Genomic DNA, 12,699 nt, shown 5'->3' with positions numbered 1-12,699 from the left:
AGTAGTGGAGAACGTGGTTGTACAATTCGTACAAAGTACAATGTCAACGCTTTCGTCCAAATTGCAAGCACATGCCTTTAAACACCTTTGAAATGACCGTTGCAATGTTCCACTTATTTTCTGCTGTGTTTTCGAATCCAATAGACATCTTTTGCAATGTAGATTCTTCAATCTTTGAATCTTTTGCAAATCTAGTTGATCTTCAGCTTCTGGTGAAATGACTTCTGATGAGGCAGCTTCTGATGATGCAGCTTCTGATGAAGCAACTACTGCAGCTTCTGATGGTGCAGCTTCTTCAGCTTCTGATGATGTAGCTTCTGATAATGTGGCTTCTGGACCTCTTGTCTTCAGGAGCACTATTCTTCAGAAGCGCTATTTCTTTAGGAGCAGCTTGACTTCAGGAGCGTATTGCCTTCAGAATCACCTAAGCTTCATTTTCTTTTGCTCTTTATTTGCTCATTCAGAACCAATTAATGATGTAACTTTTTAACTGTGGTCCTGTACACTCGAACAAATATTAGCTAGTCCAATTTTTAATACCTTGTTATCATCAAAACTCTTTAAGGTTCATTGTTAAACATATTTTGTTCCAACAAGTTATTTTGTCTTCTTCTGTCTACGTGTGTAACCAGACAAAGGACATCAGGAACGGAATCATCCATTCTTCAAAAGACTTTCCAACGGAATTATCCATATCAGGCAAAGGGCCAATGTTCTTGATCAAAGCTTCTCAACGACTCTATTTGCGCTGGCACTCTTCTCCAACGTCTCTCAAATCACTCCTATAAAAGGAGTTGAAGACTTGAAGAAGAAGTAACAAGACTCTGCTATTTTTCTGTGCCAAAACTCTGTCAAATCAAATAGCGCAAAACACTTAGGATTTATTTTGAAGTTTATAGCTTAGAAATCGTTAGGAGTGAGTCTGTTCATTTGTTCAGTTTACACTATCATTGTTAAATATAGTGTAAGAACAAATTAACTTGTTTGCAGTTGAGAAAAACATTTTAGAAAATCTCTCACCTGCATGCTTGAGCATATAAGTCTCTTGGTGAAACCTTGAGCACCTAGAAGTCTCAGTCAATTGTGATTGAGTAAGGTAAAGTCTTAAGCAGTTATACTTAAGCAAGGGAAGTCTCCTGGAGTTGCCCTTGAGCATGAAATCTTTAGGTAGTGTCCTAAAGCATAGAAGTTTCTTGCAGTTGTGCTTGAGTATTGAGAAGTCTCTTGGTGTGTCCTTGAACAAGTTGTAATCCACAGTGAAATCCCCTGGAAATGAAAGGGGACTAGACTACTCTTGTGTTGTGGTGAGACCGGTATAAATTGCTTTGTGTCTTCTTTTCTCTCTAACTCTTTTTCTTTTATTTTTATGTTATGTATTTTCGCTGCATTCAGACTCTAAGTCAGAATCTGCAACGTCAGAAGACCTACAAAGTCAACCTCCCATTGGATTTTATTCATGGATAGATAGTCATTGAACTAGAACTTATGGACATCTCCATTAATAAAATCAAAAGTATTTTATTTCTTTTCAATAAATTTAAAATTAAGAATCACTAACCCTTTTTAATGGAATAAAACCAGTTTTCCACGATTTTTTATTTATTTTCGATTCAAAGTTCAACTTAATCGTCTCATCACACTGTATACCCGTGACACTTTAATAATGCAAAAAGGAAAAAGAAAAGGACCAATGTTCCTGGATGTTTACCCATTGACCGACGACTGCATTTTTTGTTCTACTTTTTGGATTTGGACATGTTTTAATTTGATTTTGTTTCAAAAATTAATTCTACTTTGAAGTTTTTGTTTTTAAATATGATATTTTACCTTTAATTTTATTTTCTTGAGGCATTAATTATATGTATTTAAGTACAAATAAATATTCCTTCAAAATATTACAGGCATTAATATAAAACATTAAGGATCAAAAAGTAAACGTGATAAACTTGTAAAGACTAAAAACAAAAACAAAATTTTGGCATGACTACGAATCAAAATTCTTAATATTTGCAGATATTTAAGCCTATATCATAAAACCAAAAATATGCCAAGTCTTCGTCAAGCATAACTCATGGTACTCAATGTTCCAAGATGTTACCTGTTGACCGACTATAATGCCAATCATACGTCCAAAACTATGTTTGTTTCTTTTTTTTTTCCATAAAAATAAACGATATTCTTTCATTCAAATTGATAAAATACATCAATACTATACAAATTTAAAATCGTTAAAAATAAAAAGATGAATCTACAAACAAATTCATCCATGTTAATAACGTAAAATGGCATAGTAAGTAGGCCTACAAGTCAAAGAAGAAAGTAAAATTGGGGTCACCCGTCAGTCAGCCGTCACGGGGGTAGCAACAACCACGGCAGCTATCAAATTTAATTTAAGAGAAAGAATATGTCAGTCTTCAATGCAACTTGCAAGTCAATGAAACTTATTTAAAATTGCAAAATACCATGAAAATTTGTAAGGGTTTTTATTATAAACAACGAAACACCCTTACCTTAGGCCACAAAACAAAACTCCAATTTGAAAATGAAGGTCATGCAAGTATTAATAATGCTTGCTACATTAGCACTTTTGATAGAAGCAGTTCCATTTGCATTTGCATATGATCAACCTCAACAAGTTCTACCTGGCTGCAATTACACTTGTGGAGGTGTAAAAGTTCCATATCCATTTGGCATAGGAAATTCAACAGCACAAAATCATACACCATGTTACATGAATTCCAAATTTTATCTCACTTGTGTAAACAACTCAAAACTAATCCGTGGTAACAATATACAAGTCCTAGACATAAATCCCCAAGGTCAAATGGAAATGAAATTTTTCGTCTCACATCTCTGTACGAATAGTAGTAGTAATAATACCAAAGAAGCAAATACACCTTTTCTTAGAGTTCCTTCTCTCACAATTTCAAGCACGGAAAACAAATTCATAACTGTTGGTTGCGACAGTTATGGATATCTCAACAGTAATTTCAAGGGTGCCACTTATTCAACAGGATGCTTAACAAGATGTTATGATTTTGATCCAAAAATGGTAATTGGGAATAACACTGGAAAATGCACAGGTTTAGGTTGTTGTGAAGTTGATATTCCTCCACTTATGAAAAATATCACCATACAAGCATTTAAATTCCCAGCTTCTACACTGTCTATGGAAAATTCTTGTAGCTATTCCTTTATTGCAAAACAAGGATCCTATAAATTTTCTGTAGAACATATAAAGAAACTACCTAATGGAACTTTCCCTATGGTTGTTAATTGGGCTGTTACAAATGAATCTTGTCAAATAGCTCAAACTACAAATAACTATGCCTGCAAGGAAAATAGTGAATGTGTTGATAAAGATTCAGATTATGACGGTTACAGATGCAAGTGTTTGGCAGGTTTTGAAGGAAATCCATACCTTCCCGGAGGCTGCAGAGGTAACTAACAGATCATAATTGTATACCGCAGTTTTTTTTTTCTTTCTTAGTTTAATTAATTGATTATGCTTCATATCTTTGATGTTTTTTTGAATTTGGTTTCTCTTAATTATGTGACTCGTTTTAAAATGTTGAGTAAGCAACTCATTTTAAAAAGTGGTTGACTATATAAAGTCCACAAAAATGTGGTTGGCGACACTAAGTTTTTAGGTAGTTAGTGATTCATCGTAATAAATCTAAATTCATTGAAGTGAATTGGGATTCATCGATGTCTTACGATGAGAATCATGTTCAAAATAGATACACACAAGAGATTTAACCGGCAAACAACAATGCTTTTAATTGTCTTTCAGACATTAACGAATGTGCGACATCAAATCATACATGCCTAAGTAAAGCAAATTGTAACAACACTTTTGGGAATTACACTTGTTTCTGTCCGATCGGACAATTTGGAAATGGAACAAAGCTAGGAGGGTGCAAAGTACCTGATGGAAATGCATATCAAATAGTACTACCAACTGTCCTTGGTAAGCAACAAAACACACCTAATTTTAGTTTATGATCAATTTTTTAAAATCGTATGTATTTATTAGTTTATATGCTACTGATATTAATTTGTGAAACAATCCAAAAATTGGGTTCAATATATTTTGGATGCAGGAGTAGGAGCAGTATTTATTGTTCTATTTGTGTGCATAATTTCCTACTTAATATACCAAAAAAGGAAACTTATCAAATTGAAAGAGAAATTCTTTAGGCAGAACGGAGGTTCTATTTTGGAACAGAAACTTCGTCAAAGAAAAGACTCGTCTCAAATAACTCACATTTTCAAAGAAAAGGAACTAAGGAAAGCCACTAACAACTTTGATGACAGCTTAGTCATAGGTAGAGGAGGTTTTGGTACAGTTTTCAAAGGAAAACTAGATGATAATCGAATTGTTGCTATCAAAAAGTCGAAAACTATAGACGAAAGCCAAATTGAACAATTCATTAATGAGGTGGATGTTGTCTCTCAAATAAATCACAGGAATGTGGTCAAACTCTTAGGGTGTTGTCTAGAAACAGAAGTTCCTTTGTTGGTTTATGAGTTTGTTAGCAATGGTACTCTTTCTGAATTTATACACACACAAGGTAAGACGAACGATCTAACTTGGAAAACTCGTATTAAGATAGCCGCAGAGGTAGCTGAAGCTCTGTCGTATCTACATTCATATGCCTCAATACCTATTATCCATAGAGATGTTAAGAGTGATAACATTCTCTTAGATGGAACCAACACTGCAAAAGTCTCAGATTTTGGAGCTTCAAGATTGGTTCCACTTGATCAAACTGAAGTAGCCACAATGGTGCAAGGAACTATTGGCTACTTAGATCCAGAGTATATGCAAACAAGCCAATTGACTGAAAAAAGTGATGTATATAGCTTTGGAGTTGTTCTTGTGGAGCTGCTAACAGGGGAGAAACCTTTTTGTTTTGTTAGGTCGGAAGAAAGAAGAAGTCTTGCTATGCATTTTCTATCTTGCTTGAAAAGGGATAATGTGTTTGAAGTTATTCAAGATGGTATGTGGAATGAAGAAAACAAACAAGAGATCAAGGAGGTAGCTGTTCTTGCGGCGAAGTGTTTGAGACTTAGAGGGGAAGAAAGACCAAGCATGAAGGAAGTGGCTATGGAATTGGAGGGAATGAGGTTAATGAATAAGCACTCTTGGATCAATGATGACTTAAATGTAGACGAGAGTCGGTACTTGCTTCATGAATCAACATCTAGCCTTTATGAACCTGGTGATAGCAGCAAACATGGAGATATTGGATACGACAGCCTGAAAGAACTTGAACTGGCAGTATTGGACGATGGAAGGTGACTGTGGCATGACAAAATGCAGTTTCATTTCCTTATTTTAGGAGATTTTGCATATAAATTTCAGTTTATAATTTTAATGTAATTTGTTTTATATAATGTTTTGTGTGCATGTAATCCAGTTTTTAATGGTTTTTATAAAGTAGAGACTGAGATGGAAGTGTTCTATAATAAGAATGTCAAAATTAGGAATATTCCTAAAAATCCAATTATTGGTATTTTATATTGGACTCTTGTATCGTGTAGTTTTCATTGCTTATTTACCCCTGCAAGGCTGCAACAGTGGTTTCTTAGTGGTTTTCACATTTTTGTGCTCATTTTGTTTCCTTGTTAGATATCTTACTTTTGCGCCTCTTTGGAATATGCGCATTACACTAGTCTGTTACAATTAGTACACTTTTGAGTTGCCTTTGTTTTCTTGTCTGATTTACAATGGCAGCAGCGCCTACAAACAAGTCTATGTTATCCTTTGTGTTTTCCAGCAGTCCCAATATCACATTGCAGAAACTTACCGGTAAATACTGTACGAATCGGAAGATAATGTAGTTGCATCAGACTCGAGTAGTGGAAGAAAGTTGGTGCACAATTAGTCGTCCTTTTGTGGAAATCCATTGATTTAATGTTGATGATTTATTTTCGTCCTTACAAAACATGTTTTGATATTTGGAAGAAAGCTTGAGTCATCTAATTGTATCATGTTCAACACCTCTATGATGTGGTTCATAACTTATTTACTCTTCAGATGACAGATCAAGATCTTCCATCGTACCTGAATAAAGCAAAACTCCGCCATTGAAGTTATTCTTTTAAGTTGATTTTCTAGTTATTCTTTTTTGGTGATTTTTTTAGCTCTGTATGTTATATTTACTCATTTTTCAAATGTTATAAATATGTGAAGAAAAGGGATACAAAGTCAGCAACATTTTGCATCAAAGAGCTAATATGTGACCATAGATTACCTGTTACCCATACTTCTTTTGCCTTCCATTCATTCTCATAGTGATTCTAGCAAAAAGGACATGCATGGTTACATTGGACAGCCTTTCTTTGGAGTCGGTCTCTCACTACTCTCCACAAAAATATTTTAACTCTTTGTGGTATCTTCAAGCTCTATAGTTTGCTCAATTAATCACCCGGAATCGGATACTCCTCATTGTCAATAAGTGTTTCCATTACAAACCAATATACGGATTTACCGTATAGATGCCTTTGTTATTGTTACTGTATAGACTTAGGCCTTTAACATCTTCGCCCATGTGCGTCAATGAGATGTTACGGATTTCCTTTTGGTCTCTAGCATTGAGTGTTCCATTGATGACAATCCACTTCCAATTGTTAGCACCCTGCAATTTTAAATCTAAAACCTTAAGTGACTCATACATGTGAGGTATGTGGCTGGTTATGTAAGAATTTTCGTGACACCTCAACCATGAGTCCTCCCAAATATTTACAAATTTTACATTTCCAATGTGTCATCTCATCCCACCTCTAACTATAACTTGTGAAGTATGGATAGTATCCATTGGATACTATGTCAAATAAATCTTCGGCTATGGCCGAAACGGCCCCCCAAAAAATCATATTTAGGAAAATATCTAATTTTAAAGACACTTGAAACAATAGTATCTTGGTTGGTTAAGAGAAACCAGCCTTATTTCCCTAGCATAGAAAAATTGAAACCATAAACATGATGGAATCCCATACCTCTGTGTTCCTTTCTCATGGTTAATTTATCTCAACTTAGCCATTTAACGCCTTTACCTTGACTAACATTTGTTCCCCACTAGAAAGGATTGATCATCCATTGAATTTCATCACCAAAATTAGTAGGCAACAAAAAGTGCTCATACAATATGTTGCGATTGATTGTACAACTGATTTGATCAGAACTTCTCATCCTGCTTTTGAGAGATGTTTTCCTATCATTGTTGTATCTGCTTCCAAAATATGTCTCTCAAGTAACCAAACATAGCCTTCTTTCTTCTTCCAATCATTGATGAGAGACCAAGATATTTACCTGTTCTAACTGCTTTAGCGACTTGAAAAATATGATCGATGTTCACCTTTCTCTCTGATGATGGGAATCATATGATATTTTAGGCTACGTGATGATAGAACATCATATGATATTTTTATATATGTTTTTAGTTATTTTATTTGCATTTGAAGGCAAATTAGAAGTTAATTAGAGAAGTTGCCAATGGTTTAAGGAACTTTTTGCATTGTTTTCATTCGAGTCATTGTAATTCAGTTTTATCTTAAATCATGCAACTTCAGAGGTGTTTTGAGTCTTTTTAGTGAGAAACCATGTAAATCGGCAACAAGGCATCACGTGAAGGATCGATGATATGAAGATTGAAGATCAATGGTTCTTAGAAGGTATTTGAAGACAATACAAAATGAAGAAAATTCATTTCAAATTCCAAGGCATTGCAAAACGAAAGAACGCTAAAACAAAGGTTGAAATCTGCATAATTTGCACAGGAGGGGCTGCCAGAAGCGCCCCTAAGCCTGGTATATGCGCCCCTGCGTGTGGGTTCATGCGCCCCGCGCATGGCATGCGGGCAAAATTTGTTGTTTGCTTATTTTTCAAGATGGATTGGTGGAAATAGCTTAGTTTTTTCTTTTAACCCTTAATTAATGATGCACTATAAATAGAGACTCTTGCACACTCTTTTATTCATTTAGAAAGTTAATAGTACAAGTCAAGGGTCAAGCATCATAGTTTCAAGGCAGAGGATCTCCATCATTCTCTTGTTCTTTCTAGTGTATGTTGCAACCTTCCACCAGAGTTTCTACGTGTTTCAGTGTTTAGGGTTGTCAGTCATGTAGGGAGATACACTTACGCATGTAGAGGCACGTGTAGGTTCTTACTTTCTCGGAGGTATTTGAATCAACAACGTATATTAGGGTTTCTAAATTCTCAGTGTCCTAAAGGTACCTTCGTCTATCAAATCTTCGAAGGACATAAACACACTCTCCCTCTCAGTAGTTCTACAAACGGACAACACTATCTCGTCTACATTACCAAGGATGAGAGAATAATGAAGTTATTGGGCTCTTTTAAGTCATGAAGTCACTGTGTTTCGCTAATTACCATACTCGTTATCTTATTTTCTTCCTGAATCGAGCAGGTTTGCACCAATATTAGGTATGTCACCTTCCTAAGTATCGTTATCTCAGGGTGGTTCACTTCAGAGGAGACAAATCGTACGCACGACAGTAAAATTAAATAGGATTTGAAAAATAACTGAATAAAGAATTTAAATTAAATTAAAATATCCAACAACAAAATAGAGGTTCATCTTAGAACTCTAGCCTAAAAAGATATAGAGACTCCTCCTGTAACACCCTACTTCTAATAAGCGGTAAAACGCGCGAATATACAAATATATTCTAGAAATAGATGCTACGTCATCAAAACGAAACGACATACATGTATAAATTATCAAGTTTCATAAACATAGCAGCGGAACATATATATAGCATATGAATAACAACTCCAAATCTCATGATAATAAATACATCTCTCAGATACAATCAATATCTCAACTCCAAAATTACATAGTCAAAACAGAATCTAGCATGCAAGTACTGCCCTAGATCAGAGCCCTAATCTAGACACTTGCACATAAAAGAGGAACTCCACTTTTCGGCAACATCAAGCATACAATCTAAGCATCATGCACTCCATCTACCCGTCCACACGGAAAGGTAGGTGGTAAACCACTGAGGGTTAGAATTACATCATCATAATCCATAATAGATTTAACAAAAACATAGGGAATGAAAGACATATTCAAGAACGATGAATAACAATTCATACATATTCTCTCAAGTAATCACAACAATCATATCATTCAATATCATCATTCTAAGCTCATATCAACGGTGTATCATACACATATCACAATTTCGATCATGTCAATTCCCAATTAACAAATTCAATCATCACGCACAACTCAATTGCATTTCAATTCACCAACAATGTATGCAATGTCTCTAGACTCATCTAGATGCATGTGGTACCAAGTCTCCTCCAAGGTCGTCACCTCCGATGCAACAAAAACATGGTAATCACCTCAATTGGATATAAAATCCACCACCATCAGTCATGTATACATGAACATATGACTCGACTACAAATGCATATGTTCACACAACAAATCACCACACCATCACCAATATTTAGTATATATGTCATAGGCAACAATTCACTACAACTTGACATATACACAATCGACAATATCATCATCATCCAACATCCACTCACAAGTCTATAATTAATCATAGAAATCCATTTACAAAATGGTTCATCAATCAAAGGAACTTTAAAGCAAGTTTGCACAAGTTCGTCTCACATTTCACAACTTTGAAAATATTAGAAGTTATGAACCAAAGCCAATTTAACAAGCTCAATTGCCTATGTCATGCATCCTCACAAGTCACATTTGTGTGCAATAGAGATTACATAAGCATTTCATTGGCCACATATGAAGAATTCACAAATTTACGAAGTTCGTCTCACATTATCATTTTGCAAAACCAAAGCATTTTTCAAAGGGAAGATCAAATTTGATTAAACAAGACATAAGTTAAATACTCATAAAACACCTCAATTTAACCTCTAATACTTAAGTTTTGAAGTTTTGAAACCAACCATAGGTTTTGGGCTAACTTGGAATAAGTTATGCTAAGTTTTCTTAAAATTTCCTCAAAACCCACTTGGAGTATTTACATCATAACTTAAAATCCATAAAACATTTTCAAGTCAATCCAAAGCCATTGGAAATCTAATTCAATTATCTACAACTTTCGTGTTTACGGCAAAAGCCAAATCAAACCAGAAATGTGAGAAAAAGACGCAAGAACGCAAAACAGGGTGTGTTGTCTGAACAGACTCGCTTCTGAACCGGCTCGCTTCTGAACAGGAACTTCTGAACACGAGCTTCTGAACAGGAGCTTCTGAACACGAGCTTCTGAACAGGAGCTTCTGAACAGACTTGCTTCTGAACGAGCTTGCTTCAGTTCAGGAATTAAACTTTCGGGTTCAACCCATTTTCACCCAAAAATCCCCATTCCAAATCCCCAATTCGCCAAAACAAGTTCCAGAAAGTGTTTATGGGTCCTAATAGTTATAATGCATCTAAACAAACATGAATCATGCATTATAAACAACAAAATAACTCATTTCATCAAAATCATAAGTTTTTCTCAAAACACCAACACAACCACAAATCTCCTCACCAATCCATAAACAACGATTCCAGTTACACCAATTCAATTTCAACAGTTCAACAATCATCAACAACAACTAATGAACACAAATTCATACACAATTCAACACCACAACTTCATATTTCATCAAATTTGCTCAATAACACAAAGTACCAACAATTATGCATTTCAACATGTTAATTCCCATACTAACATACAATTATCGTACAAATCATGTTCTCAAACATAACAACAACAATCATGCACGAATTTACAACAATTAGGTTCAATTCATCAATTTCACAAAATGGGTAAAAAGAAAAAGTTATGAATTATGGTTGAATTCTAACCCTCTTACCTCTAGCACCAAGAATCTCTAACTCAAGCCTCAATTTAACTCCTAGATGAAGAATTCCTCTTCTAGCTCTAGCCTCCAACCTCTTTCTCTTGTTCTTCCTCTTCAACCCTTATCTTCTCTCTATCTCTATCTCTTCTCAAATGAAAATGTTGGTGGAAACCTATTTCCTCTACTAACAAGAGTTTATATAGGTCCTATTTAATTGGGCTCAACTCAAAACATCTAAATGGGCCTAACCCATTTCTATTCTAACCAAAAACGTTACTACTCACTTAACTTAACGATAAAATGTAACACTAACGGTCAACTACCGGTAATTAAAATAAATTACTACAACTCCCTAGCACTTAGTAAAATACAACTCTCACTAGGCACTAAAAATAATCCTCAACAAAATTACGAAACTACCCCTACTCTCATAATGACCAAAATACCCCTGAGTCCAAAATGACTAAAATACCCTTCTAACACCGAATTCTACAATTCCCGACCAAAAATACACACAGAGGCAATTAATCACATACGAGCACATATAACACATATAAATAAATAATAAATTAAATATAGCGAACAATCGGGCTGTTACACCTCCCTTGAAGCTCCTAGTGTTTGCTTTCCTCTTGAACCACTTCGTTCTGAATGAGAAATTATGAATGAGAGGAGTGGTGTAACACCCCGTTTTTCCCTACTTAAAAGATTCTTAAATATAAATCAGAGTTTAACAACTTTAAACGGAATGCTACACTTCTTAAAAATTCCTAAACTGAATAAATAACAATTTATTCTTCAAAATCATTTAACATAAGTAATGCAAAAACCTTGCAGCGGAATTAGTTCAACAATAAAAAGGTCTTGGCACGCAGGCCTCATCATAAAAGTCTCATAAATCTTAGTTCAATAATAATTCTTAAACTTCAAAAGCAATACGTAAAGGAACATAAAATAGTATCAAAATCCCCATTCTGTTATGTATCAGAGCACCTAAGACACACTTGTGAGGAGTCCATTCACGACCGCAACTAATCCTGGTTACCTGCAAGTTACCCATACGAAGAGCAACATTTCCAAGCAAAGGGGTGAGATTTCTCAAACAATAATATTAAGCAGGTAACTCATAAACTACATTTAACAACATATATAATTCATTAATTATATCTAACAACTTAACTTTTTTAACTAGTATCATTAATCTTCTTATATTAGTCATAAAACTATCATAATACTAATCATAAACATCTTCATATATCATCAATTACTAATCTTAAACACCATAATCATTCATAAAACACTTCGTTAATAGCTCATCAACTTGATATCTTAACATCTTAACGACTCGACAACTTGACATCTTAACATCTTAACAACTTAATAACTCGGCAACTTGACATCTTAACATCTTAAATCATCTTAAATCATCTTAGACATCTTCAATATGCATGTGGTACCACCAGGGCATTAAGCCCCCATCTCTAAGGTCATAAATAGACCTGTCAGGCATTAAGCCCCCATCTCTAAGGTCATAAAGGACATGTCGGGCATTAAGCCCCCATCTCTAAGGTCATAAAGGACTTGTCGAGCATTAAGCCCCCATCTCTAAGGTCATAAAGGACCTGTCGGGCATTAAGCCCCCATCTCTGACTATGCAACGACACAACTCTAATGCAACGATAACTTTTGTACAACTTAGACAACTTCATGAGCATCTCTTATAACTTCTTGACTTAGACCGACATTTACATCTTAAATAAGATCAACAACAACATATGCAGCACATTAATTCATAGCATATCAACATCATAATATAACACATCTTTAAATCACAC

General features: G+C 34.9%; 1 protein-coding gene across 1 annotated transcript; it reads left to right on the top strand.

Moving 5' to 3' along the window:
- Nucleotides 1-2,420: 2,420 nt before the first annotated feature.
- Nucleotides 2,421-5,467, top strand: LOC146952619 (wall-associated receptor kinase 5-like). The gene is made up of 3 exons (XM_085703871.1): nt 2,421-3,440; nt 3,794-3,970; nt 4,104-5,467. The coding sequence occupies exons 1-3, from the start codon at nt 2,543-2,545 to the stop codon at nt 5,303-5,305; spliced, it is 2,277 nt and encodes a 758-aa protein (XP_085559997.1). The 5' UTR covers nt 2,421-2,542; the 3' UTR covers nt 5,306-5,467.
- Nucleotides 5,468-12,699: the final 7,232 nt, after the last annotated feature.

The sequence above is a fragment of the Medicago sativa genome, chromosome 1 (assembly GCF_051527215.1).
Source record: "Medicago sativa cultivar Bolivia chromosome 1, Bolivia_mono, whole genome shotgun sequence".
Classification (NCBI taxonomy): Eukaryota; Viridiplantae; Streptophyta; class Magnoliopsida; order Fabales; family Fabaceae; genus Medicago; species Medicago sativa.
This window is presented reverse-complemented; position numbering and strand designations above follow the sequence as displayed.